Source organism: Mesocricetus auratus, unplaced genomic scaffold (genome assembly GCF_017639785.1).
Source record: "Mesocricetus auratus isolate SY011 unplaced genomic scaffold, BCM_Maur_2.0 Super-Scaffold_6730, whole genome shotgun sequence".
NCBI classification, from domain to species: Eukaryota; Metazoa; Chordata; class Mammalia; order Rodentia; family Cricetidae; genus Mesocricetus; species Mesocricetus auratus.
Genome location: NW_024429184.1, coordinates 89,312,535 through 89,339,914, shown reverse-complemented (window position 1 = coordinate 89,339,914; position 27,380 = coordinate 89,312,535). Strand labels below are relative to the sequence as shown.

Genomic DNA, 27,380 nt, shown 5'->3' with positions numbered 1-27,380 from the left:
TTCATTCCAGTGGTTCTCAAGCTCTAGAAAATAGTGCATATTCACACTAAAATCTTCAGTTATCACTCCAGAAAAATGTGAAGGAGAAAACATAACAAAACAGTATGAGAGCTCACAATATTACACTCTCTTAAATTATCAGCCTAAAATCTCCTAATCTCTTTCTTAATTTCATAACTTCTCAAAACTACTAAGAGTTTGAGAAATGGCACAAGAAACCACCAGGTAACATAGGGTCCCCTGCGTAGTCCAGGGCACGGTTGTAAGTACAGAATGTCCAGGGATGTTGCAGGCAGAGGGAGATACTGTCTGCTTGTGCATACTGGTGGATGCTGAGCTACTTGTTCCTAGAAGGTTGCTGCTGATCGAGGCTCACAGGCCCCTCCCCAGATGCACTGATCAGCCTTTCCGGGGTAAGACCAGCTCGGGGTTGTCACGAGCCCTGTAGGTGATCCCGATGCCCACTCAGGTCTGGGACGCACAGTGTGGGCCCTGGCGGCAGGAGAGGATAGCAGAGGCGGTGAGGGTGCACACACCCTGTCACTGGGTCAGAGATGAGGAAAGACATTTCTCTTTGCTTTGTCTGCATTCGTTTCCATTTCTCATCATCAGTCTGTGACTGCCTTTTCTTCCTCTAGTTTTTATTTTTTGTTTGTTCTTTGAGACAGGGTTTCTTGTGTAACAGCCCTGGCTGTCCTGGAACTCTGTTTGTGTATTAGATTGGCCTTGAACTCACAGAGATCCACCTTCCTCTGCCTCCTAAGTGCTGGAATTATTTTATTACTTCGTATGGTTCCCATATTCTTTCATTTCAAATTTTCATGTATATGATGTGTGCATCTGTGGTGTATATGTGTGTGTGTCCCTGGGGAGAAGGATCTCCTGTTCTGAAAGCATGATGATCTGTGTTAGAATCTCATCTATCCATGTAAGAAGCCAGGCAGGGGATAAATACACTAGCCTCTATATGAGTACTTGCACCTTGTTCATGTACACACACACACACACACACACACACACACACACACACACACAAACCACACATATACATACCACACACATGCACATGCATATATACACACACACCATACATATACATACACACTGCACACACACCACACCACACACATACATAACACAAACCATATACATAAATCACACATACATGTGCACACATATACATACATACATATACAACACCTCCCACATATATACATATATACACACCATACACCATACACATATATACCATACACACATATATACACATATACCATACACACCACACATATATACATACATATACATCATACACATAAACGCACACAAACACATACATCATACCACACACATGCATTCTACACATACACTACACACACACATACATATAATATACATATACATCATGCACACAACGTATACTACATGCCTCATATACAAGGCATACATACACACACACCACACACACACACATTTTATTTATTTATTTAGTTATTTTTTATGTGTATGGGTATATTTTTTTTGCCCGCATGTTTATCTGTGTACCACTAATGTGTCTAGTGCCCAGGGAAGCCAGAAGAGAGTGTCAGGTCCCCTGGAACTGGAGTTACAGACAACTGTGAGCTGCCTTATGAGTACTAGGAATTGAACCCAGGTCCTCTGGGACAGCAGCCAGTACTCTTAACCACTGAGCCATCTGTATTTTTTAAATTATGTTTATGAGTGTTTTGCCTTCATGTATATTTATGCATCATGTGTGTGCCTTGTGCCTGAGGAGGCAGAAGTGAGAGCATCAGATCCCCTGGAACTGGAGTTACAGATGGTGTGAGCTGCCTTGTGGGTGCTGGGAATTGAACCTGGGTCTTCTGGAAGAACAGCTAGTTCTCTTAACTGCTGAGCCATCTCTCCAGTTCCCATCTCCTACAGTTACTATTGAATAATAGAGTAGCAGCAGCATTTTTGCAGATAATAAATAAAAGGTCTAGAAACAAAATAATGTGTCTGTACTATTAAGGCCAGAAGCAGAACTTAAGAATACAAGTTAGTGCCGGGCGTTGGTGGCGCACGCCTTTAATCCCAGCACTCGGGAGGCAGAGGCAGGCGGATCTCTGTGAGTTCGAGGCCAGCCTGGTCTACAAGAGCAAGTTCCAGGACAGCCTCCAAAGCCACAGAGAAACCCTGTCTCGAAAAAAGCCAAAAAAAAAAAAAAAAAAAAAGAATACAAGTTAGTATCCCTAGAAATCTGAAACCCAAAGTATTTCAAAATCTGCAGCTTTTTACATGCTAACAAAATACCTTAAGTGGGAAAGTCTACAGGTTAGAGATCATAGATAAAACATAGCTGTGCCAAAAGTATTGTCTATAGTTATTTTTAGGCTATGTGCACAGCAGTGTATGAAACAGATGAACTTGTTCTTAGACTTGGGTCTCATCTCCAGCACCTCATTAGATGTGTGCAAACATTCCCAAATGCTAAACCACACTGGGGTTCACACATTTTGCACTAGGGCTACTCAGCTTGCAGTCCGTTTCATGGGTCTCGTGTCTTAACCCCCCGATCACTGATAATTACACACTGATACACAGAAAAGGCAGGGTTCCAGTTACCCTTTAGGAGAGCTGTGGGACACTGTTTTGAAATCGTTTCCTACCTCTTGGTCCTAATCTACTATGCACGATTTCCCCTTCCTCAGTCCATTCAGGACTCTGGGACTCACAGCCTGTTTCCCCTCTTTTCAGTGCCCCCTCCTTGTGGGCTAAGCAGTACATTCCCACACATGGAGCAAGACTCTGCCTAGCAAAGACTGTCTGTTGGTGGGTGCCAGGCACTCTGAGAAGAAAGGATGGCCCAGATTCACCCTTTCCTGAGATGAAGAGGAGGCCAGCATCGGAATTGGCTGCCCTACTTCCGTCTCTCAATGGCTTCATTTAGATGCCTTTTATGCATTTGGTTCCTATTATAAGGAATCCAGCTTGCTGCTTTTCAAAGGAAATCTAAGAGGCATTCCCCAGCCCACCAGGATCCCTTCCAAGTAGGGCCCAACACAGGCATCCTTGCTGTGCAACAGGAAACACATTTGCTATTCCGAGGAAACGCCCAGAAGGATCAGTGGGCTAAACACCAAAAGGTCAAGGAACTCACAGACCTGCTCACCACCAAGCTGTATCTCAAAGCCGAACACTTGGCTGGCGAATTCGCCGTGATAATGTGCCAGTTAAGAATTCTGTGATCTTCCTGTAATCACAGCACTTGAGAGGTGGAGGCAGGGGTTTGAGGCCATTGGGGCCTATGTGAAGCCATGTCTCACAATCAAAGAAACAAAACTGGAATTCTGTGCTCTTGAGCAGCCTGATTAGTAGTCTGAGTCTCACTTTCCCTGTTTGGAAAAACAGGATTAATAATGTTTCTCCTGGTAGGCTTCAAACTTCCATCTGATTGCTTGTTTTCCCAACAAATGTTTATTTAGAAGCAGTTGGGTATGGTTGGAGAACTGAGGACAATCTCATTAGGGAAAGCGGTTTGAAAATGGTGTGGTGCTATAGTAACGGGAGTCCTTCACAGCATTAATTTAAAAGACCAGGGGAATGCGGAGATGGCTCTGTGTGGAAGAGTGCTTGTCGTGCAAGCCTGAGGAGTTGAGTTCAAATCTCTAGCATGCATGAAAATTCTGAGTATGACTGCATGTACCTGAAATCCTAGTATTGAGGGGCAGAGAAGGCAGACCCTGGGAGCTCACTCGCCAGCCAATCTACCCCAAGTAGTGAGCTTCTAGTTCAGTGAGAGGCCATAAGGACGGTGGTGACAGAAGAAGATACTGATATTTCCCCCTGACTTCTGCATAAGCGGCATGGGCACATGTACTTGAATACTAACACACATGAAGAGTGTGTGTGTGTGTGTGTGTGAGAGAGAGAGAGACAGAGAGACAGAGAGAGAGACAGAGAGAGAGACAGAGAGAGAGAGACAGAGAAAGACAGATGCAGGCACACTGTGACAGAGGCACAGAGACAGAGACAGGCAGAGTTAGAGGAAGAGAAAGAGAGAGAGAGAGAGAGAGAGAGAGAGAGAGAGAGAGAGAGAGAGAGAGAGAGAGAGCTTACACAGCACGACAGCTATCAACATTGTTAGTCAAATATTCCTGACCTTCTGTCCTCCAGGTCAGTGGTTCTCAGCCTTCTCTAACGCTGTGACTCTTTAATCAGACCCTCAAGTTGTGGTGACCTCCAAACCATAAAATTATTTTGTTGCTCTCTGTAATTACAATTTTGCTACTGTTATGAATTGTAATAGAAATATATGATATACAGGATATCTGATATGCAATCCCCATGAACAGGTAGGTCAGATCCCAAGGGGTCATGACCCACAGGTTGAAAATCCCTGCTCCAGATGCTTGGACCTACAGATGGACCACATTACTAGCTCCAATCAACAAGCTATGCCTCTAAATTGTCACTAGTGTTATGATGAAACCCTTGAATCCTTATGCCAACCACTTTCACGGGTCACTTAAGGCTAGAACATTGAATTGTTGGGCTGTTAATTGCTGTGGTCATTTGTGAGCACTCATTGTCCCATTAGCCAATAGTGAAGACGCCACCGAGTCTTGACAAACAGGCTATGAACACATTGTATGAGAAAGACAGAAACAAAACAAAGAATCGAAAGACCGACACTTTAAGGTTTGGGGGTACCTTGGCACTGCAGCATCACTTAGCCTGTCTTGAGGGAGACAGCTGAGGCAACTCACTGATGAACTACATTATTGCCACGTAACTTCTAAGGCTGCTCTTTTCTCTCTCTTAGTGGTTGGTTAAGTGCAAGGTCATTTCTAAAGATGCAGCAGAACTCAAACATGGGAATAACCCCTACAGTCATACTCAGATACTTTCTCAAGCGTTTTACAAGGTAGGTTTATTTATGTAATTTTTTCCAGTTCATTATTGCTATGAAATAGCTATTCTCAATGTTTAACCTTGTTTTGAAAGAGTTTTTGAAAGAAATTGTCTTCTTCCTTAATTATATTTTGATTTGACTGGCTTAAAATAGTTCAACTTCCATGATGGTAAAGGCCATGAAAACCTGGTATCTTCTACATTCTCAGTAGAGTTCCATAGATGGCCCATCCGTTTCCATGGGATCTGTGTTCTGCAGGAGAACGGGTATAGCTACAAGTGACCCTGGAAGTCAGAGCACCCATGTGATGGAAAAGATAACACACGGCAAGAGACGGGGCTTCTTTATTATTAAGCAGTATGTGGGAGTACTTCTGACACTGGTTTAGACTACAGAACAGTGATGACAGTGGTGTGACATGAGAGCTGGAATTAATCGGAAAGGACACCTCAGCTCTGCTCTCCAGTGCCTCCCTTTTCACACTTTCTCAGACATGGCTGTACTGAGCCAGAAACCCAGCTCCCTGCTTCCTACTCTAAGTCCATCTTGCTATTGCTATACTGCACTGTATAGTTAGGGTTCCCTAGAGACACAGAACCAAAGGATGAATCAGAATTGCGATATATATGCATATATATATATATATATATATCTCACATGTCACATATTGAAATAATTTACTAAACCAGCTCTCACTGAAATAGTAACTATAGTTGTCTCACACCTGAGAGGCTGAGACACAGGCAGTTGCTCGGTCCACAAGGCTGGTGCTTTGGCAAGTCCTACACTGGTGCTGAGAACCTGGAGAGCCACTGGTCTTTAGTCTATGATGGAAACCCTGGAAATGTTGGTTCTACTCTCAGTGAAGGAAACGGCGGCAGCAGCAACAGGGTGAGTTAACTTGGCAGCAAAAGGGAAGGCCAAGAGGGCCGAAGGCCAACACCGTTTCTTCTGGCATGTCCTTTGTATCTGCACTGCGACCATAGGGTGCCACCCACATTTGGGGGTGGATCTTGAGTTGAAGCTCCCTTACTCAAGTGAGGCTGATTTGTAGTAAATTGATATTAAAACTAACCATCCCATAGCCACACAGTTAAAATGGTCCTCAGGGCTGGGAGTGGGCAGGAAGAGATACTGTAATTCCACGGCTGGCCTGTGTCCAAGTTTAACTATGCACCAGCTATGTGACGGTCTTAGCCTTTGTGTACTTAGGTTTTCTTATCTATAAAATGAAATTAGGGGCCAGGGATGTAGCTCAGTTGGTACAGTACTTGCCTCCAATGCTTGAAGACCTGGGTTCAGTCTCAAACACCACATAAATCTGGTAATTTATGCCTATAGTCCTGGCACTCTGGAAGTTTAAGGTCAGCCTCAGCTACATGAGACCTTGAGGTCAGCCTGGGCTACTTGAGACTGTCTCAAAGGGGAAGAAAAAGAAAGAAAAGGCCAGGCATTGGTGGCGCACGCCTTTAATCCCAGCACTAGGGAGGCAGAGGCAGGCGGATGTCTGTGAGTTCAAGGCCAGTCTGGTCTACAGAGTGAGTTCCAGGACATCCTCGAAAACAATACAGAGGAACCCTGTCTCGAAAAATAAAAGAAAGAAAGAAAGAAAGAAAGAAAGAGAGAAAGAAGAAAGAAGAGAGAAAGAAAGAAAAAGAAAAAGAAGAAAGGAATAAATTGAGGCGGTAGCGGTGGAACCAGTGCCACTTTGTGGGATTCTTGTGAGATGAGACATTGCGCAGGCACGAAGACCTTTGCGAGGCTCACAACAGGCAGTAAGCCCTCCCTCCGTGAGTGCAGCATCTTCACTGTCCTTGCTGGTGCTCCAGCCTTTTGTGCTTTCCTCTCTGTAAGTTACAAGTGAGGAGGGGCTGGGGTGGAGCTGCGCCACCGCTTCTTTCCAGTGTGCAGGGCCGGGGTGGAGCAGTGCCGGGGTGGAGCAGTGCCGGGGTGGAGCAGTGCCGGGGTGGAGCAGTGCCGGGGTGGAGCAGTGCCGCCGCTTCTTTCCAGTGTGGTTTTGTGGTTTCTCCTGAGCTTTATCAGAGCAGCCGCTCCTGGTGAAGGGGGTCGTGGCGGATTTCCGAGTCTTTTGGGTATGAGGCTCTGGTTAAGCAACATGTCCTGCCTGAGGTTTGGTGGTATGGTGGGCTTGCCACACAGGTGCAGAACAGCTTTGCTAGGGGCCGAGGGAACCAGTAGCGTGGTAGGTTAGCCTGGAAAACTTGTTTTGGAACAGAACAACCTGGAAAACATGGGAGACAGTTTTTTTTTTTTTTGGCAGAAGCCACCAATGTTGAGGGGCACAAGGGGCACTGGGTGGGAATGAGTGATGACAACTTGTGGGCAGGATGAGGTGTGGAAGCCAGTCTGGCCACTGGCAGTGAGAACAGGGACAGGGGAACTCACGGGCAAGCGAGTTTCCCAACCTGAGTTACACGGCAGAGCAGAGGCCGTGGAATTGTTGAGACAAAGAACTCCGGAAGCGTGGGGATTTGAGTCAGCAAGGAAGAGAATGACTCCAACTTGAGCCAAAACTGTACTGAAAAATGGAGGCAGACTCTACCAACCACATTTTTGCCTTGCCCTTTACAAGATTCTCAGGGACAGGAAAGCCATGGCCCTGGCAATTGGGATGTTCTCATTTATGAACTCAGAACTCACTGTTCTTATTCATTTAGGATTTATCCCATCAAGAAGACAGGTGATAAACTGGGCATGGTAGGGCACTCGGGAGATGGAAGTTGGGAGATCAGGAGTTCAAGGCTAGCCTTGACTACCTAGTGAATTTGAGGCCAGCCTGGGCTACATAAGGGGAAAAAAGAAAAGGACAGGAGATAAGATGGTTAAGATGGCTTCACTATTAACAGCTCACTGTGTACCAAGTATGGTTCTAAGCTTTGATTATTGACTATTTGATAAACCAACAAAAATAAAATCCTTCCAGTGGGAGGTTACATGCTCGTAAATACAGTTACATAGTAAGTAAATAGCCTATCATTAATGGACAGTATATAAGTAAACACAGAATAGACCAGTGATCTGACAGCCATAAAATGAGAGCTTAGAGGACAGGAGTGTGGTGAGCCAACCTTCTGAAGGGGAGCGAGGGAATGTGACTTTTGTCCAGGATCTTGAAAGAAATGTTCCACACAAGGAAAAACTCTGTAAGCAAAGAGCAACCCATTCGGGGGTAACAGACATGCAAAACCCTGAGGACAGCATGTGACGGGAGTGGCTGTGGGAGCTGAAGCTCCCCCAAGCTCTAAGTGGAGGTGAGGCTACAGCTGGGGTGAGGTCAGAGAGGACGAGGGTAAAGGACCAGACCCGGGGCAGCCAAGCCCTCCCCAAGTTCTTCTGAGGTTATTCTAGGACAGAATCCATTAGAGAGTGCCAGCAGGGATGCTCGGTGTCAGATGTGCAATCCGCTAGCGTCACTCTGCCTGCCAGGCAGCAAGGGCACCGGAACGGGACAGGTGTGGGAAGTCAGGAGGTGGCAGGAAGCTACTGCTTTATAAGAAAATCCAAGTCGGGAGTAGTGGCACACACCTTTAAGTCCAGCACGCACTCAGGAGAGACAGGTGGATCTCTGTGAGTTTGAGGCCAGTCTGGTCTACAGAGTGAGTTCCAGGACAGCCAGGGCTACATAGTGAGACCCTGTCTGGAAAAAAAAAAGTAAGAAGAAAATCCACTTACTCGCCTACCTTCTAGGTGCAAACCGGGTCTGGTATCATCGAATGGGAAATAGAGGAGATGCCTGGGGTCTTAGCACTGTATGATCTCTCTAATTAGGAGCCACACTTAAATGTTCATAGCTAGGGGGACAGGGGAAGTGGCTTAGTTGACGTAGACACCACCTTGTGTTCTGCATGCGCCTTTTTATTTAATATCACAGCATCAGCATACTGTCTGTTGGCAAGACCCACACCACTGATGTGGGTACTCTGTATGGAGGATGCTGCCATTGCAGGGAAGGGAAGATAACAGGCCTGTTCCCCCAGGTTAGCCCTCCGCTGCGGTAGGCTGGTGGCGGGCACCTTTAAGTGGAGCTGTTCCACGACTTGCCAGCTTCCATCTGTCATACCCCACCCAGCCCTGGGCTCTTATCCACATGTTTGGAGGTGTTGTGGGACCATGGGTTTTGCCCTACTTGAGTGAAAACCGCCCTAAATTTCTAAGTAATTTATTTATTTGGTGCTGGGATCTCATCCAATGTTTTGTCCATAGTAAGCACTTGTTCTACCACTGAGCCATAATATAGCTTAAAATACCTCATAAAAGAGGGTTCCAGGGGCTGTGAATGTGGTCAGGGTTACCTAAGTGACGGACTCCCTAGGGACCCAAGTAAAATGCTTGGTAGGCATGGCAGCCCATAGTATTTCTAGCCTAGAAGATGGAGATGGAGAGGTCTCAGAGCAAGCTGGCTGCCTAGAGTAGGCATATCAGCAAGCTCTGGGTTTGACTGATACCTTGTCTCAAAGAGTGACAAAGGACAATTCCCCTGCAATCAGGGGCCTCCACATGTCCAATCAAGCAAGTGCACATCAACCCTGCTTCTTATGTGCAAAACACATGCAAAAACATACGTATACACACATGCATACCTCACACACAAGAAAAACTAAACACCACAAAAGAGGGCATCTGTGGGGCATGGTGATGCATGCCTGAATCATAGCACAAGGAAGGCAGAGGCAGGAAGATCAAGAGTTCGAGACCGTCATAGAATATATAAAAAAGAGTCTTCCTGCAAAATCCAGTCAACCAAGCAGCAAGGGCTGTGACTTTAGCACCCCCCCACATGCCACAACGTTGCCCTCCTTTCAACCATGCCTTCTCTTCCAACTTCCCATATATGTGGTCCAATCTGCAGTCACCAGACTGAGTGGTCAACTAAGAGCGACTCTGTGCATAGAGTACATACTGGTCCCTGAAGATGTAGTCAAAGAAGAAGGCAGCTTGTTAATAAACTTCATGTTGGTTAATATGCTTTAAATGATAATTATTTTGAGTCTATCAGGCCAAAGAAGCAATGCTAAAGTTCTTTGTAGTTAATTTTTCTTTATTAAAAATTAAATAAAGAACAGCAACTGGGACATTCCTAATGAGTGGCAAGCTGACTTATTCTATTTCTTTTGCACCCCAGTGATCTAGACCGTGTGTAGGGTAGTTTGAACATGATTGGCTCCCATAGACTCATAGGGAGTGACACTTTTAGGAGGTGTGGCTTTGTTGGCATGGGTATGGCCTTGTTGGAGGAAGTGTGCCACTGTTGAGGGCGGGACTTGAGGTTCCATATGCTCAGGATATCCCCCAGTATTTCAGTCAACTTCCTGTGGCCTGCATATCAAGATGTAGCCAGGGGAGCTGGAGAGATGACTCTGTGGTTAAGGGCATTGGTTATTTTTCCAGAAGACCTGGGTTCAATTCCCAGCACCCACATGGCAGCTCACAACTGTCTGTAGCACCAGATCCAGGGGATCTGATACCTTCATACCAATGCACATAAAATAAAGTTAAATAAATTATAAAAAAAGAGATGTAGCCAGCACCACATCTGCCTGCATGCCACCATGCTCCCTGCCATGATGATAATAGACTGAGCCTCTGAAACTGTAATCTGCCACCCCAATAAAATGTTTTCCTTTATAAGAGTTGCTGTGTCTCTTCACAGCAATAGAAACCTAGCTGACACAGTGTATATATATACGTTTTACTTTTCCTTCTCTCTTTATTTGGGACATGGTCTCATGTAGTCCAGACTGGCCTCTCACAGTATAGTAGAGGACGGTCTTGAATTTCTGATCCTGCTGCCATTTGTTGAGTTGTGGGATCACAGGCATGTATTAACACAGTATATCCAGTTCATGTCGTGCCAGGGATCAAACCTCAGGGCTTAGTACATGTAAGAAAAGGAGTCTACGCACCCCGTCCTGGACCCTGTGTATTAATCATCAGTCTGTAGTTGTGTGAAATCCTGCATGGAAGGATGAAAAGTGCACAGCAAGAAAGGAAGAGGAGGGAAGGAGGGAGGAAAGAAGTTTCTGTCTCATGGGGCACATGGGAGGAGCATGGACTGGTACCCATCTTACGGATGAGGATGAGTGACTGGACGAGTCACCCTGACTTCTCTGGGCTGTGATTTGAGATGGTGCAAGAGCTACCTGATGGGGTTATCTCTAGCTTTAGGCGTTCCCCAAAGCTTCCATTTCAGTGGTGACATACATGCCTTTTGCAGCCAGCAGCAGAACTTTTCCCGTGGTGGGCAGCTCAGCACATGTGGGTCCTTGAGGCTGCCCACCCATGTCACAGGTTTCTTAAAGCATCCCTCCTGCTTCCCATGCGCCCACGGAGGTGAGGGTGTGGCACCCTCTTGGCCTTATCTTCTCTCCCATATCTCTCCTCCAGGTTGCAGTTTCTTCATCTGTACTCAGTGTGTTTGCTGGTTGGACTCTTCTCTTTTGTCCCCTGGGGACCTGTCTGGGAAGTTCCACAGTTCCACTGGGATAACTGCCGGCATGTCTGGTGGACGAACCTGTTGCTGCTGAATAACTTCGTGTCTGTTCAGAAAGCCGTGAGTTTCCAAGAGTGGATTTGCAAGGGCATATGGGTGGACACAGGGTATCTCCGTCAGAGTCCGGCCAGTTTCCCAAGGTCCAGCCTAAGCCCCATCTCCATGGGTTTTGGGTGCACGGCACCAGTTGATGTAGGGGTCCTTGTTATAAAGCAAGAAAGGGGTACAGTCTGGATCTCAGGACAGCTCCCCACTCCACCGATGCTCCTGAACCATGTCACCACACTAGAAAGGACAGTTTCTTTGCCTTTATACAGGGAGCCTATGTTGGGGTGAAACATCACAGCAATGCCCCCCCCCCACATACCCCACCTTGGTCAACTCTAAATCAGTTTCAAGCCAGTCTGGATAGAGCTGGTTTAGAGCTACCAGATCTATGCCTACATAATCCACATCTTCAACATTGTTCCAGTTTGCTTTCTATTGTGTTAAAACCCCATGACCAAAAAACAATCTCGGAAGGAAAGGGTTTATTTGGCTTAGACATCCTGGGTCACAGTCCATCACCGAGAGAAGTCAGGGCAGGTTCTCAAGGCAGGAGCCAAAGCAGAGAGGTGGAGGCTTGGCTGCTCATCATTACTTTCTCAGTCTGCTTTTTTATATAACCCAGGACCACCTGCCTAAGGGTGGTACCACCCACAATGGGGCTGGGCATTCATCAATCACGAAACTGTTTCCCGGGCTGGAGAGATGGCTCAGAGGTTAAGAGCATTGACTGGGATGGGAGAGATGGCTCAGAGGTTAAGAGCATTGACTGGGATGGGAGAGATGGCTCAGAGTTTAAGAGCACTGGCTGCTCTTTCAGAGGTACTGAATTCAATTCCCAGTAAACCACATGGTGACTCACAACCATCTATAATAAGGTCTTGTGCCCTCTTCTGGAAGGCGGGCGTATATGCAGGCAGAACACTGCATACGTAATAAAAAAAGTTCATTAAAAAAAGTCATATAAAGTTCAATTTCCAGCAAACACATGATGGCTCACAACCATCTATAATGGCATCTGATGCTGTCTTTTTCCATGCATGTGTACATGCAGATAGAGTACTCAAATACATAAATAAATCTTTAAAATGACGTTCCCACAGTCTGGCCTATAGGCCAATACATTGTAGACATTTTCTCAGTTTAAAGTTACTTCTTCCCAGAAGATGCTGGCTTATATCAAGTTGATAAAACAACAACAGTACAAATCTAACTGGACAATAATGAACTTAGAGTGAAAGAAAATGAGGTAGCTATAACTCAGTCATGTCCTGTGGGCTGAATGGCAGGTCCCTAACTCTTGTCCCTAAACACTCATTTATGAGATGGCCAAGCCCAGCAGCTTTGACAGGACAGCCTCCATGCTGACCTCTTGCAGGTGAGGGCATGTCTGTGATAGGGTTCTGGGAGACAAACAGGGCAAATTTCCTGGATGCAGACTAGCTTGGGCCATTGTAGAACTCAGGGGTAAGGACAGGAGCAGTAGCCTCTTTGAGCGGAATACTACCTTAGATTTTTGGAAGCATAGGTGCCATGGCCCACAAGTCTGACCGTTCATACTTTCTCCATGGCAAAGGTGACTTTTTAACTGTGACAATGCTTCCCTCTATGTTGAGGAAATTTGGGCCCCTTTGGGTTCTGGGACCCAAAGTGACAGGAAACTCATCCCTAGGAGTTTCTTTATGTGAGATAAAACATGTCTCTTTTGTTTGTTTGTTTGTTTGTTTGTCTTTCGAGACAGGGCTTTTCGGTGTAGCTTTGTAGACCAGGCTGGCTCGAACTCACAGAGATTTGCCTGCCTCTGCGTCCTGAGTGCTGGGATTAAACATGTGGACAATGGCCGGCTTCATCTACCACAAGTATGGAGAACGGGTGGGCTCCTGTGGCTTTGGCCAGGCATCCATGTTAGTTCTAGTGGGAACACTGAGTATGAGCCAAATTCTTGCTTTCAAAAGGACACAATTTCTCCACCTAATGCTGGGAGTGGGAACCAGGCAAGGAAGAGAGCCTCTTTGACTTCTTGGAATTCCAGTAACACCACAGGGACAGCCACCTCTTGCATTCCTGAATCATGACCCCAGTCAGTTCCCATGGCTGTCCTAGGAGACAAGCTATATTGGTTTCTAGAAACAAGAGAGAAATGTGTCTGAGTGTCCACGAGATCTGTCATCAGGCTTGGTCCAAAGACGGATCTGAGGACAGATGGAGGCTGTCTAGTTCCTCATCCCATGGAAGCCGCCCTTCCTGCCGGCTCAACCCTCCCTCACAGGCCAAACAGCAGACACCCAAGGGCCCTGCTCCCAGAAAGGGCGGAGCCACACTTTCTTCTCCTTTTTTCCAGTGCAGTGGCTGGACTTGGTACCTCGCCAGCGATTTCCAGTTCCATCTCCTGACACCGTTGGTCTTCTTCGTCTACAGAAAGTGGGTCTGAGATCCCCTATGCACCCACTATGCGTCCTTTGGCCTGGAACTCTCAGAGATGTTCCAGCTTTGTAGAAAGCAGCTTTTTAAAATCTAGGAAATCAGCTTTCCAGAAATGGAGACACCACTCCCTCGACTGCCCTCCTTCTGTGCCCTCTTCCAGCCATGCATAAATCAGCTCCTTTCCCCAGATTTATCACCAGAGGGTGTGACACCCAGCGCTCAGCATTTTCCATCCCAGCTGCTCACATAAACATATCCACATATTGACACAGCCCGCATACCCGTCAGTCGCAGGATTTATATTCCATTTTTTATGGTTGGGTATCTGGATAGTGCCCAATTTTTCGTGATTGTAAATGGCGCTGTGATGACTGCCTTGGATACACATTACTTTTCTCTGTAGCTATTTCCATGGGGGACATATTTCTTTGTGGAATTGCCAGGTCAAAGGGTGGCAATGATTCCTAAGTGTTTGTTACATACTGGGAAATTGCTCCCTGGAAAGAGGGAAGTAATTTACAGCGCCCTCAGCAATGCATCAATGTACCTGTGTCCCACAGCTGAGTCTATCACCTTAATTGTGTTAGTTTTGGGAACACTTTGCAGTCTCAATAATTCACAGGGAGATTTATAGTGTACCACTTTAAAAAGAAATTTATTATTCTTTCTTGTTAAAATATGTGTTCAATTTAGGAAACATTAGGATTAAGAGAAAGGAAAACACTCACCCCAGTCCATCACTCTAGGCAAACTAGGTTCACTGTTCAGGCCCTGATGCCATCTTCCTGATTTTTTTCTCTGCCCAGTTTCTTAAAAGACAACAGCATGCTACTCCACGACTTTTAAAAATAATTTTACTATATTGTTTTACTGATTGTAAACATAACTGAAATGTCTGCCTAAAATTCAATTTCCTGAATGAACTATAATTTACTTGTTGTACCTTGTCCCATTGTTCTATACCTGGATTGTTTCCAATTTTATGCTTTCATAAATAACTTCCCATGAATATTTCCATGACAACCATTTGTCTTCAACTCCAGCGTTTCTTCAGAAAGCATATCCTGAGGGGAATTAATGAGTCAAAGGGCATGAATGTCTTGCAGCTCTTGAACGCAATGGGAAACTACTTTTTAAAAAATGGAGACATGAGTGTTCCACATTTCTGTGTCACAGCAGATCCTCACAGTCCCCATCTGCCTGGTTCTGTCCCAAGTAACCAGACAGTACCTCACTTAGAGCCTGCGTCTTCAGACTTTTTCCTTGCTGCAGAATCCTGCAGGATGGGACTCTTTCGTGCACTACCCTGAGGAATTAATGTGCATAGCCACATGTGGAACAGAAGATATTGGGGAAATACATTTTTCCTTCATCCCCTCAGACAGTTCTGAGGCACATTACATAAAGCTAGAGAACATTCTGGAAGACTTGAGTGTTGGCCAGCCACCTCAACAGCTTAGCTTGTATTGGCTCTCCCTGCCTTCCTGCTTCTCTTCCCTGCTCCCACAGGAGCCTCCCACATCCAGACATTTGTGGCATGGAAAGTTGGATTCTTGTCCCTGCTCTATTCTGCCTCCCCTTCCCTGGAGTGGGTGGCTGGATCACATCTGTGTCCCATCCTACCTTGAACAATTTACTTCTCCCCTAAGTCAACCAGCACTTACGTCCATGTAGTGTTCTGTAGATGACATCCCAAGAAGACAAGCAACATTCCCAATGTTCCCAAGAAACTGTGGCTCCTTTTGAGCCACAGTATAAGCTTCTGGGCAGGGCAGCCAAGGGTGCTATTACTATCCCTGTCTAGAAGAGAAACCCAAGTTCACGGTCCTGTCCATGGTCCCACCGCTGGTCAGTGGTCAAGACCAGGCAGTTCAGGAACTCCCAGACTGCCCAGCTTTCCCTGCTCCGTTGAAGTCCCCCTTCCTCCTTTGAAAGCAAGGTCCCAGGACTCCTGGGATTGTAGCACCTCTTTAATGCTGCGGTGAAGGCAACTGAAAAGTGCTCCCCTCTGCTCTCTCATCTACAGAAATAAACGTGTCCTTGTCCTCCTCGGGGCACTGCTGTTCCTGACATCTTTCACTGCTACTGCTCTGCTCACATTGGCTTATAAACTTCCTGTGGCATCTCCATCAGCAGCCAGGTAACACGGGTCCAGTCTGGTCCTTTCAATCCCTTGCCTGACCAGGGTTGGGAATCATCAGGCTATTGGTCCTGTGCCCATCAACTTATGGGAAAATTGGGTTATACAACTATCTGGATGAAAGCTCCAAATTTCCCAATCTTTCAACTTGCAGGTGTGCACTGTGTGTGTGTGTGTGTGTGTGTGTGTGTGTGTTTGTGCACGTGCTCTAAGAATGCATGCTGCTCAAGAAAATGCTTCTCAGAGGGTAGGAGCACCCCCATGTGGCTGAAATTGGGTTCTCCCTTAATGTAGCAAACACCTTGCTAGATGGAGAAACTGAACCCACAATGAAGTTGGGGTTACCTCTTCAAGGTCATACAGCAGTTAAACGGTGGTATAGGTGTTATTTGAACTTGGATCTGTCAAAGCTCTTTTGCCTCCACAAGTTACTTATGATCCTGCCGTATAACTCAGTGTATTAGACTGGAGTGAGAGTCTTCCCAATTCAGCAGTCAGAACTGCACAAGTGACAATCGGGTGAGCCAGGCAGTCACTCAGATTCTTCCAAAGCCACCTGACTGTAACCTTTTATTTGCAGACTTGAGACCAGCCACACTGGTCTACCCCAGCCTGTGCTCCTGCTGTTCTCCCAGTCTAGAATAATCTTCCATTAGTGGCTGAGACCTGTCAGGGTTGCCCCCACACTTTTCAGATGGGAGTGTAAATGTCACATTTTCTGAAGCAGCCCTTCCTGATTTCCCAATGAAACCACCAGCCTAGAGGGGCTGGAAGATAGCTTGGTCAGCGCTTGCAAGCTAGCATGGGGACCTGTGTGTGTGTGCTCTGAAACACACACAAACATGCACACATTCACACACCTATGTGCACACACACACGCACACACACACACACACACACACACACACACACACACACACACACAAAATCAGAGCATCGTAGTGCATGCTTATATTCCTAATGCTGTGGAGGAGGTATAAACAGGTAGATTGAGGCTTGCCTTCTAGTCCAATAGGAGACCACGCCTTAAACAAACAAACAAACAACAACAACAACAAACACCACCAACAAAGATCACAGCGTGGCTCAGAGAGTAAAAGTGCTGATTCTTGTTTGCAAGTAATTTCACTGCGAGCCTCCTGGCTAGGACAGCGTGCTGTCCTTTCCATGTCATATGGCCTGCTTTTGTGGGTGTCCTGGTTGGCAGAGGAGGCAGCTTACTTAGGCCTCGCTGGGACTCATTAGGATCCCTTGGGGAGTATTATTTGTTGGATTTTTTTTTGGTTTTCTATTTTGTTTATTTTTCTTTTTTGACAGAGTCTCACTCTGTAGCTCAGGCTGCCCTCAAACACACTGAGCAGTGCAGGCTGGCCTTAAACTCACGGTCCTCTTGCCTCAGTCTCCCAAGTGCTGGGATTAGAGAGAGGTGTGTGCCACCTCTGTAGCTTTAGGTTCAATAGAGGCTTCCATCCTAACTTGGACCAACTGATTAGACTCCCTGGTGCTGGTGCCCAGGGGGGATGATGTTTATAGGAGCTCCTGGTCAGAGCTGAAGAACCACCCACTGGCCTTGCAGCATCTTCCCCACCTCTGATAACGTCTGTGGGGACATCGAGGGGACCTCAGTTGAATGAATCTTCCAGCCTCCATGGGAAACAGTGAAAACTTTTCAAGCTTGTCAGTACTTTGGAGTGCCAGGGAACTTTGATAATCCTCAGCTCCGGGTCCCATCTCCAGATTCAGATGTCATTGGCCTTGGTGTCACCTGGACATCTTTGGTGGACACTGTAGGTAGGACTTTTCAAACTTAAGGGACAATGAGATCACTTGGAGGGCGTGTTATCACACATGTCCACTGCTAGCCTCCTCCTGGTCAATGTTCCTGGGGCAGGCATCAATCTGGTTTCCTAATAGGTTCTCAGGTCTGCTGCTGCTGGTGTTAGGGACATAGCTTGGCAACCACAGCATTGAATAGCATGACTTTTTTTCACCTATTTATTTATTTAGACAGGGTCTCTCTATACAGCCCTAGCTGTCCTGGAACTAGCTATTTAGACCAGGCTGGTGCAGAACTCACAAAGATCTGCCTGCCTTTACTTCCCAAGTGCTGGGAAGTGCTCTCAAATGTCTCCAACTGGTTTGGAACTCTCCTCTCCTAGATTCTTCTGGGAACTACATTCATTCCTAAAGGCAGTGGATCAGCCACCTCGAAGGAGTATTTAAAACAAATGAAGTCATCATGTGTCTTTAAGATCTGGGTACAGAGCCTAAGGGAATTTAGAATTTCAAAAAGCCAGCTGTGATCCAAGGCCCTAGAGTCTAGGGCCTGGGCGGTCACTGTGTGTAGATCGTTATTGGGAAATTTGGCTCTAGATATGCGGATCACCCCGGGGACAGTCCCTTTTCCTCATCCAGCTCAAAACTGAGCTTTTGCCTTGCTTCCTTGTTTGTTTGTGTCCTTCCAGTGAAAAGGAATCTGCGCTGTATTTCTCAGAGTATTACACCAAGCCCTACTGCCGGTGCGGCCCGTTTCTTGTGGGCCTCTTCCTGAGCATGTTCATGCATTCAGATCACCCTACAAACGTTCTCAAGACTACGGTACGTTGTCCCCTTGCCTCTCTCTAAGGGCATCAGTCTGAATGGGATTGGTGTCGCCTCTCTGACCTGGCTCTTCCAAGCTAAGTGCAGACGGAGCCAGGTTGCTGGATTCGTTACTGTCCTTTGGTGTGTCACACATCCATGCTAAAGTATGAGGGGGACTTTTCTTCTAGCTGGAGTCCAGTCCTCCTTCCTGAGCTAAAGGACCAAGAATCCAATTGCACTACTGGGGCACAACTTTTGCCCCTCCAAGGACTCTGTATGACCTTCATTGACCTTGACTTTGTCATAGATAGTTCAGAGAAGAGGTTCTGGTCCTTGGAAAATCTTGTGTAACTCACAGCAACGTCAGGGATTAGGTTTTTCTGGGAGTGGTGGCACACACGCCTTTAATCCCATCACTTGGGAGGAAGAGGCAGGCAGAGCTCTGTAAATTAAAGACCAGCCTGATCTACAGAGCAAGTTCCAGGACAGTCAAGGCTACACAGAGAAACCCTTTTGAGAAACCAATCCTAAAGTCCCCCAAACCAAAACAACAAACTCCCCAGACAAGTCAAAACAAAAAAGCAAAGAAATCACTCCAACAAACAGCATGCAAACAAAAAAGTTTCATCAGGACAAATGGCTATATAGAATTGTGTATCTTTTACGTGTTAGCATTTTGATGTTATGGAAATGGACCATCCAGTTGAAGAGTATAACATCAAAGAGACCCTTGATGTTAGCCCGGGTGACAGCAGGCTCCAGGGAGAACAGGGTATTAGAAAGGGGAGAAGGTAAGACAAAGAGGAAGCACTGGGGACACCATGTTAAGGGCAGTGTAGGGGTGGGGAGCTTGGAGCTGGGGATACAAACAGACTGAGCGGGAGAAGCAAACTGGAATGTGGGGAGGAAAGAGGACTCCTACTTCCTACTGGAGGAAGTCAGGCATGCAGTGGCTGCTAGGAATGAAACGGGGAGGGGCCTGTGAGCAGACCAGTAGGCAAGGAGCAAGGACAGCTCGAGCTCAGGTGTGTTTCTTGAGGTTGCAGGCCTGCTGGCACTTAAAGAATTAGCAAAGGGTGAGGGGCTAAGACTGACTTAGTTCAAACTAAAAGAGTAGAAAAATCCCCATTAGCTTACGTTCCTTCCCTACAACCAACGGAGGACAGGTAGTAGAGCTCCAAGTAGACCTCAGAGACAAGATGGTAGACAAGCTTACTTAAGCCTGGTCATAGTGGCAGCTTATGAACTAGAGCTCAGAGAAGCAAGAAAGTCTTGGGAGATAGGTATGGGCGTGAAGAGATCAAGAGCTGTGGCATAAATTCCAGGACTTAAACCAAGCCAGGTGATGGGACTTTACTCATCTGTTCTTCGGGCTGGAAGTTGCTCTCCTCCTACTCCTGGAGGTGCCTCTTCCATGCCATTGAGGCATCCTTTTGATTAAGGGACAGAGTGGGACGTTAGCAGTTGAGGCAGTGTTGGAGAGGAAAGTTTTCTTCTAACTGATTTTGAACTGATTATATATTTGTGGGAAATAGTAAACAAACAAACAAAAACATTGTGAGAGGTTCTGCATGTTCCTCAGCCAGGCTGTGCATCAGGCACCGAGCCAGGGAACAATGGTATATTATCCTCCCCAGGGACAGATTACCCAACCCATGGACCTTACACTGCCGGTTTTCCCTGTACTTGTGTGTGTGTGTGTGTGTGTGTGTGTGTGTGTGTGTGTGTGTGTAGAATTCTGAGGATTATTGTCCTGTGTAGAGAGTTGTGTATGTCACTACAATCAAGGAGTTTGGCTCTTCAATCACCATGAGCCCTTAATCCCTCACCCCCGTCCCCCCCCTTCCCACCCCCCACCCCCGGCTTTTCTCTGAATAGACTGAGGCTTATTAAAAACTAAACGTGTAAGAGTAGGATGGAAAGCATCCAGAGGGAGGGAAGATGGGATACGTGTGGATTAGCAGGGAACAAATATGATCCAAGTACATTATGTGTGTGCATGAAAGCGTTCTAATAACAGTTGAACATGCAGGCTATTATTTTGTGCAATTACTTTTTGGTTTTTGAGGTGGGGGTCTCTCTGTGTAACCTAGCTGGCTTTGAACTCATAGTTCAACTGTCTTGGTCTCCTGAGCAACAGGATTATAGACATATGCCACCACACCCAGATCATCTCATCCCTTTATAGTCACACACACCCTTCACCCCCAGTGTTCCTAACCCCTGTCTACCATTAAGCTGATCTTTTAGTGAAATCTGCAGTGATTGAAGTTCACATAGAGAGATATGAAGTGACAAACATGGCACCAAGAAGTGAGCATGTGCGAAAGGTTGCTGTGACTCAAGAACTGTGAACTGCCTCTTGTTTGCCTCAGGTGCAGGCCGTGCTGGGCTGGACTTTCTCTCTGCTGACCCTGTTTGTAGTTGTCGCCTTGGCATACGTAGTGGATGATACCTCTCCAACCTCTTCCACGGCCACTGCCATCTATCAAGCCCTCCATCGGACCCTGTGGGCCGCCGCTGTGGGCTGGGTCATCTTTGCCTGTCAGGAAGGCTATGGAGGTAGGAGGGGGCTCTTGGGATCACACCCTGTTCCAGAGGGTGACAAAGTTAAAAGACAAGGTGTGCATCCAGAGGTAGGGAGGAATAATTGATACCAATGGAGAAAGAACACTCTGTCTCTATCCTTGGGGTGGTTAACTCTCATACATTAATTTTAGTTTTTGTGTTGGTTTGTGAAGTAAGGTATGTCCTAAAAGACAAGGTTTGAGTTCCTCCATAAAACTAGTTAAGATGTAGATCAGAACTCTGAAAAACAGTGAGAAAAATGATGTAGTGTAGTAACAGAGCACAAGGCTCTGGTCACGCCCACCTTAGGCCTCAGTTTCCATCTGAGAGGAGGAGACAAAGAATCACTAAGACCCCTTCCATAACCAGGGAGAATATCTTTGTGCCATTGGCTTTCGATGTGCAGAGGGGCATGCAGATGTAGGGCATATAGGAAGAGAGAAATCTCCTGATTAGAGAGAGATGGTCAAGACTCCTGACATTTTCCTCCCTTTCTCTATTTGGCTTGAGGTAGGAATGAGGTAAAGAGATACCACCAAACATCACTCAGGCACCATCCAGAAAAATCTCTGTTTCCAAACTTCTTGAATCTTTAAAGCCATGGAACAGAGCCCTGGCATGGGGATGGTGTGGGGGTGGGCAGGACAGCTGTGTACTCGAGGGGCATCATGGGATGAGTTCAGAATCAGTCTGTAGATGAAAAGTGCTCAGCTTCAGCCAACGTGGCCGGAACTGGTGGCTTAAAGAGAAAACAGGTGATCCCCACTTGCTGATTGAACACACATCTTCCAGGCCTCATGGACACAGTCACCAAAGGGACCCCAGGTGTTACCAGTGATTGGGGGGTCTGGGCTCACTATTTCCAGGTGTACTCACTTAATTGCGTAATTGTGTTTGTATATTTGTTTTATGCTAGACAATTTTCTTTATAGTTGGGATCCGGCAGTAGATAAGAAAGAATTTTTCCCCTGTAAGGCATTGCAATTGAGTGGTGACAGGGAGGAGGCTAGGAGATGTCAAGAGACAGAATAGGGTTCTGCAGGGGCTGGAGAGATGAGTCAGCAGCTAAGAGGTACACATGCACACATGCACACACATGCTCTTTTAAAAAGAGAGTGCCTGCAATGTGTCAGGTGGCACCAGAGACAGGTGACTCTGTGACTCTGTGACTCTTCCCACCAGGTCTGGTGAAGCGGGTGCTTTCTTGTGGCATCTGGCGTCTCCCGGCTGCTATCAGTTATGCCTGCTACCTCTCGCATCCCATTGTGATCATTCTCTATAACGGACTGCAGGAGACCCTTATTCACTATACTGACACCAATATGGTGAGCAGGTGCCTGGCCTTTGGTTCTGTCTTAGCTTCACCACTCGCTCTTCTTGAGCAGCAGAGCAAACCGCTGGCTTTGTTGGGAGATGACTTGGTGCTATTCTTGTCTAGAGTCGCTCTGCTCTCTGATTTAGCCGCAGGAGGGAGGGGGAGGGCTTCAGCCCAGGGCTAACTGTCTGGGACCGTTTATTGCCTGCTCTGCTTTGCTTCATAGCACTGGGGCTGTGTACTCTCAGATCCTGACGCGGGGGAACCAATGGAACAAGCTGCCCACTGTGCCATCTTTGCCCACAGTTCTATCTTTTCTCTGGACACTGTGTGCTGACCTTCCTCTGTGGGTTGGCCCTGACGCTGCTCATCGAGCAGCCATGGCAGCAGCTGAAGTGTGGCCTGTGGGGACCAGCGCCTGCTGGGCTGTGAGCAATCCAACTGAAACCCGAGAGAACCACAGCCCACCTGCGAATCCGAATGTGAATCTGATTTTGTGAACATTTATCGTGTACAATGTATACAGATAAACTGTGTTCACTATAAAAGCAATTCTATCATGATCTCTCTCTCTCTCTCTCTCTCTCTCTCTCTCTCTCTCTCTCTCTCTCTCTCTCTCTCTCCCTCCCTCCCTCTCTTTCTCCTTCTTCTTTCTTTCCCTCTTGGCTTGGATCTGACTTTCAGTGGGCCATAGTGTTAAAGCATTAAAATGGAGGCCAGGTCCAAACCATAAAAAAAAAAAAAACCAGGAAGTCGCCGTCTTCCTCCTGCATGACCTTGGCTTTGCTTGATTTGAAAGCATCAGCAAAATGTAAGTTGAACTACTTCTCATACATTTGCATATTAAATAAAGAATGAAAAATTAAACGCAACCAATCAGAAGTAGACAAAAAAGCTTACATAACTAGGAGCTCTTCAATGGGAAGAGACCAAATAAACAACTGTGGAGCTGTAACCAGTCCCATTGGCTTGGCTTCCATGCCACCCCGATGAGCTTCCATGTGAAAGGCCTGGGCCACACTGGGTTTGGAGCTCCCCGGGAACTATTAGCGTTTGCTCAGATAAACTCTACAGCTTTGTTGTGCCTCAGATGACATTTTAGCATTAGGCAATTACCCAATGTAATGCACATATCGTAATTTGAATCCTAAAGCTCATGTGGTTTATGCGGAAGGCTGTTATCCTCACCAAAGTCGTGTCACATAGCTGTCTACATGTGTTATTGTAGAAACAACCAGCTTTGTCCACATATTGCTATGATGCCTGATAGATTATAACTTTACCTTGGGTCCTCAGGGTGCTGTGACCCACTAGCATTTATGACCCATGAGACTTTGTCAACACTGGCTTTTAAAAGTTATCTTTCCTAAAACATGGTCCTGCCATGAATTGAATTGTGCCCATTCCCCTGAAAGATCTGTTGAGGTTTTAGTCCCCTGTGCCCCAAAATGTTGCCTTTTTAGAGAGAGATTTCCTATGTTAAATGAGGTCTCTGAGACATGAGGTCCCAATTTAATGTCTAGTGTCCTTATAAAAAAAAGACACACACACACACACACACACACACACACGAGGAAGATGATATGAAGACACTGCACACACACACACACACACACACTCTCATGCACACACACATTGACTCAACTATACTCACACATTCATACACATACTCTCACACTTATACACACTCACATAGTACACTCATAACACGTATACACATGTACACATATGTGTGCAATAGGCATTTGGCTGCCAGCAGCGTGAGGCAGACGACTATTTCTGCTGTTTTAAGCCATTTAGTTGTAGTATTTTGTTACAGCAGCCTTAGGAAGCTATAGTGGTCCACTTAGTCTACAGAAGCTACATTTCATGAGTAGATGGCTGAAGCTGCAGACTATCAACCCCAGTATGTCTGTTTTTCTGTATTCATACATGTCTATGATAACGTGTAATTTGTAAATTAGGTGAAGAAAGAAATAAATAATAACTGATAGTAACTCATAGTAGGATGATTATAATATACTGCAATATACTAATTCTATAGCTATGTAAACAATACTTTGCAATAAATATTTTGTGACTGCGCCCCTACTCCCTTGAAGAAAGTTCTTTGTACTGTCTCTTTGGCTATCTGAACTGCCAGCATCATTACTCTTGGGCTTTGGGGCCATTATTAATTACAATCATTATTAATTACAATCAGGATACCTAAACGCAAACTCTATGACAGAGGTTCTGATCTGCTCTTAAGTGGAAAACAGGGAGGCTTTGATGGTTGGACCAAAGGGTGATGCATCTTCGGGGATAATGCGCATAGAGACTTCATCACACAACTCAACATGGGGAGTGATTGCAAACGGGAAGTGTTTAGCATGTTCAGACAGTGGATAACTGAATAACTGAGCACTGGTAACACAAAACCCCAGAGACAGCAGACTGTTGGCATGTAAGTGCCAGGCAAAAATAGCCCAGAATGAAGGGACCTTGTGGATGGCTTCTGTCTCATCCTCCTCAGTTTCTACCAAGGAGTAGATACAAGGGATACTTGCAAAATCAAATGGAGAATCTGGGTCCCAAGGTTCCCTGCGTCGAGCCTTTTTCTACGTGTGCAATATGCCATTAACTGACGCCTAACATTGTTTATAATGCAGCTGTCTTTGATTATGTAATAATGGAAACATGAACTAAGAATTATGGGAAAAGTAAGCCAGTAAGTAGGATTCCTCTATGGCCTTTGTATCTGTTCCTGTCTCTAGGTGTCTGTCTTAAATTCATCCCTGACTTGCCCCTGGGATGGAGTGTGACCTGAGAGAATTGTAAGCTGAAACAAACCATTTTCTTACTTAAAAAACAACAACAACAACAAAAAAAACAAGCCACAAAACAAAATACCAGGAGTGATGGGGCTACCAGGTGCGCACACCTCTACATGTTCTCTGTTGTCTAGCAGATGTGTAAGGAAAACCATTGCCTGGTGGGAGGAGTAAAATCACCAAACCCTCAGAAGAGACATATGATGGCTAAGGCTGGCCTTTCCCAAGCACTGTAGGGGACAACGTGTAGCTTCCTGAGACCTGTTTCCTTCTGTTGGCAGAATTTGGCCCGCACCAGGGAAAAGTCCAGCTACATCTGGGCATTTCATTCTCCTCTGTGTTACAGACGCCAAATTGGCTTTTAGGCAACGCTGACCTTCAGCAAGTTCCTTGAGTGCCCCCTGGTGGCTTCTCCAGCTTCTGAACCCTCAAGCTTTTTCTTTTTAAATTTCTATTTCACCTTTTTTGGGGGTGGGGTGGGGTTGGGGATTTCCCTTGCCAATTCCTCTTGTGTCCCTTTCACTCCCTATCATCTTCATGGCCTCATCTTCAATTGTTTTTATCACACACACACACACACACACACACACACACTCACTCACTCACTCACACACACATACAACCTGCTGAGACCATTTGCTGTTACTTGTATGTGTATGCTTTTAGGGCTGGCCAGTTGGGATTAGGTAGTCTATCAGGGGGCTAGTCCCTGGGGAAGGCTGAGTCCCCCTTTCTCAGCAGCCCTTAATTGCCTGTCGTTCTTCATCTAGGGGCAGGGCTTTGCGAGATTTTTTTTTCCCCATTCACTGTGGAATGTCAGCAGATGGTCACTGTGGAGGTCTTGTTTAGGTGACTGTATTGTTGAGACTTAATGGGTGCAGCTTTCCTATGGAGAAGATACTATCTTTCAGCAGAGGTTCCATGAACCTTTTAACTTAATATGGCTGCACAGGAGCACTTGAGGGCTGAGGGCATAGATGGGTGACTGTCAATGTGACTGGATTCCCTTGGGAAAAAGAATGATTTGCCAATCTGTTCTGCAACTCAACAGCCAATTGCTTCTGGTTGTGTAAGGCTCTGGAAAAAGGACCCATGAGGATAGATTTCTAGTGACTAACACAGCCTGGCAAGACCTTTATAGTAATAATAAAAAATATCCTCCCTGTTATTGTAGTTCCATAAATATAAGGGAGGAATAAAGAAACTTAATTTTGGATTTTCTTTCTATTTGAAAATACAAAATTTATAGAGTGTTTGTAGTTATTTGAATCCTGAACCAACTATGCTAAAGAATATATTTATGAGACAATTAAAATTTTGATAATCAGTAGGCATTTGCTGATATTGAGGACAGTAATGGTATTGCTGTTATATATATATTTTTAAATTTTTATTTATTATGTATATAGTACTGTGTCTACATGTATCCCTGCAGGTCAGAAGAGAGCACCAGATCTCATTACGGATGGTTGTGAGCCATCATGTGGTTGCTGGGAATTGAACTCAGGACCTCTGGAAGAGCAGCCAGTGCTCTTAACCTCTGAGCCATCTCTCCAGCCCCTGTTATATTTATTTTAAAAGCCTTTATTTTAGACACGTATTGAGATGTTTATGAACAAAATTATATAATATTTCTGCCTCCCAAATACTACTGGAAAGAATTGGTGTAGAGGACACCAATCAGCAAGATGGGCTGTGTATCTGGCTTTGGAAGCTGACCAGTGGGTTTATGGGACTTCATTATACATTTTCTCCAATTTTGAAACTCATGCAGTAATGAGAAAACAAATTTGTAGGAATAGCATTTTCAAGGTGGAGGGTCAGTGTTTGAGTGCTTCCATCAATTCATCTAAACCCCCTCCTTCCTCCCCGGCCATACGTGATAGTCCTGGGAAGTTCCAACTCAGCTATCCATAACAATCTGTCCTGTTTTCCTTTCCTATGGAGATGTATCTTTCCCTCCTAGTCCCTTACTCTTTACCTTAATCTCTGTGGTTATACCAGTTGTAGCTTAGTTATCATTGACCTAACAGCTAATATCCACATATAAGTGAATACATACCATATTTGTGTTTTGGGTCTGG

At 45.8% G+C, this 27,380-nt stretch overlaps 1 protein-coding gene across 1 annotated transcript in view; it reads left to right on the top strand.

The window, feature by feature from the left end:
• The window catches only part of LOC101827059 (O-acyltransferase like protein-like), a 47,351-nt gene extending 22,777 nt beyond the window's left edge, over positions 1 to 24,574 (top strand). The window contains exons 8-15 of the mRNA XM_040741686.1: positions 4,808 to 4,909; positions 11,303 to 11,468; positions 13,795 to 13,874; positions 15,904 to 16,017; positions 18,483 to 18,615; positions 20,976 to 21,162; positions 22,351 to 22,493; positions 22,790 to 24,574. Coding sequence (XP_040597620.1) covers positions 4,808 to 4,909; positions 11,303 to 11,468; positions 13,795 to 13,874; positions 15,904 to 16,017; positions 18,483 to 18,615; positions 20,976 to 21,162; positions 22,351 to 22,493; positions 22,790 to 22,915 — 1,051 coding nt within the window. The 3' untranslated portion in view covers positions 22,916 to 24,574. The remainder of the gene's footprint in view (positions 1 to 4,807; positions 4,910 to 11,302; positions 11,469 to 13,794; positions 13,875 to 15,903; positions 16,018 to 18,482; positions 18,616 to 20,975; positions 21,163 to 22,350; positions 22,494 to 22,789) is intronic.
• Positions 24,575 to 27,380: the final 2,806 nt, after the last annotated feature.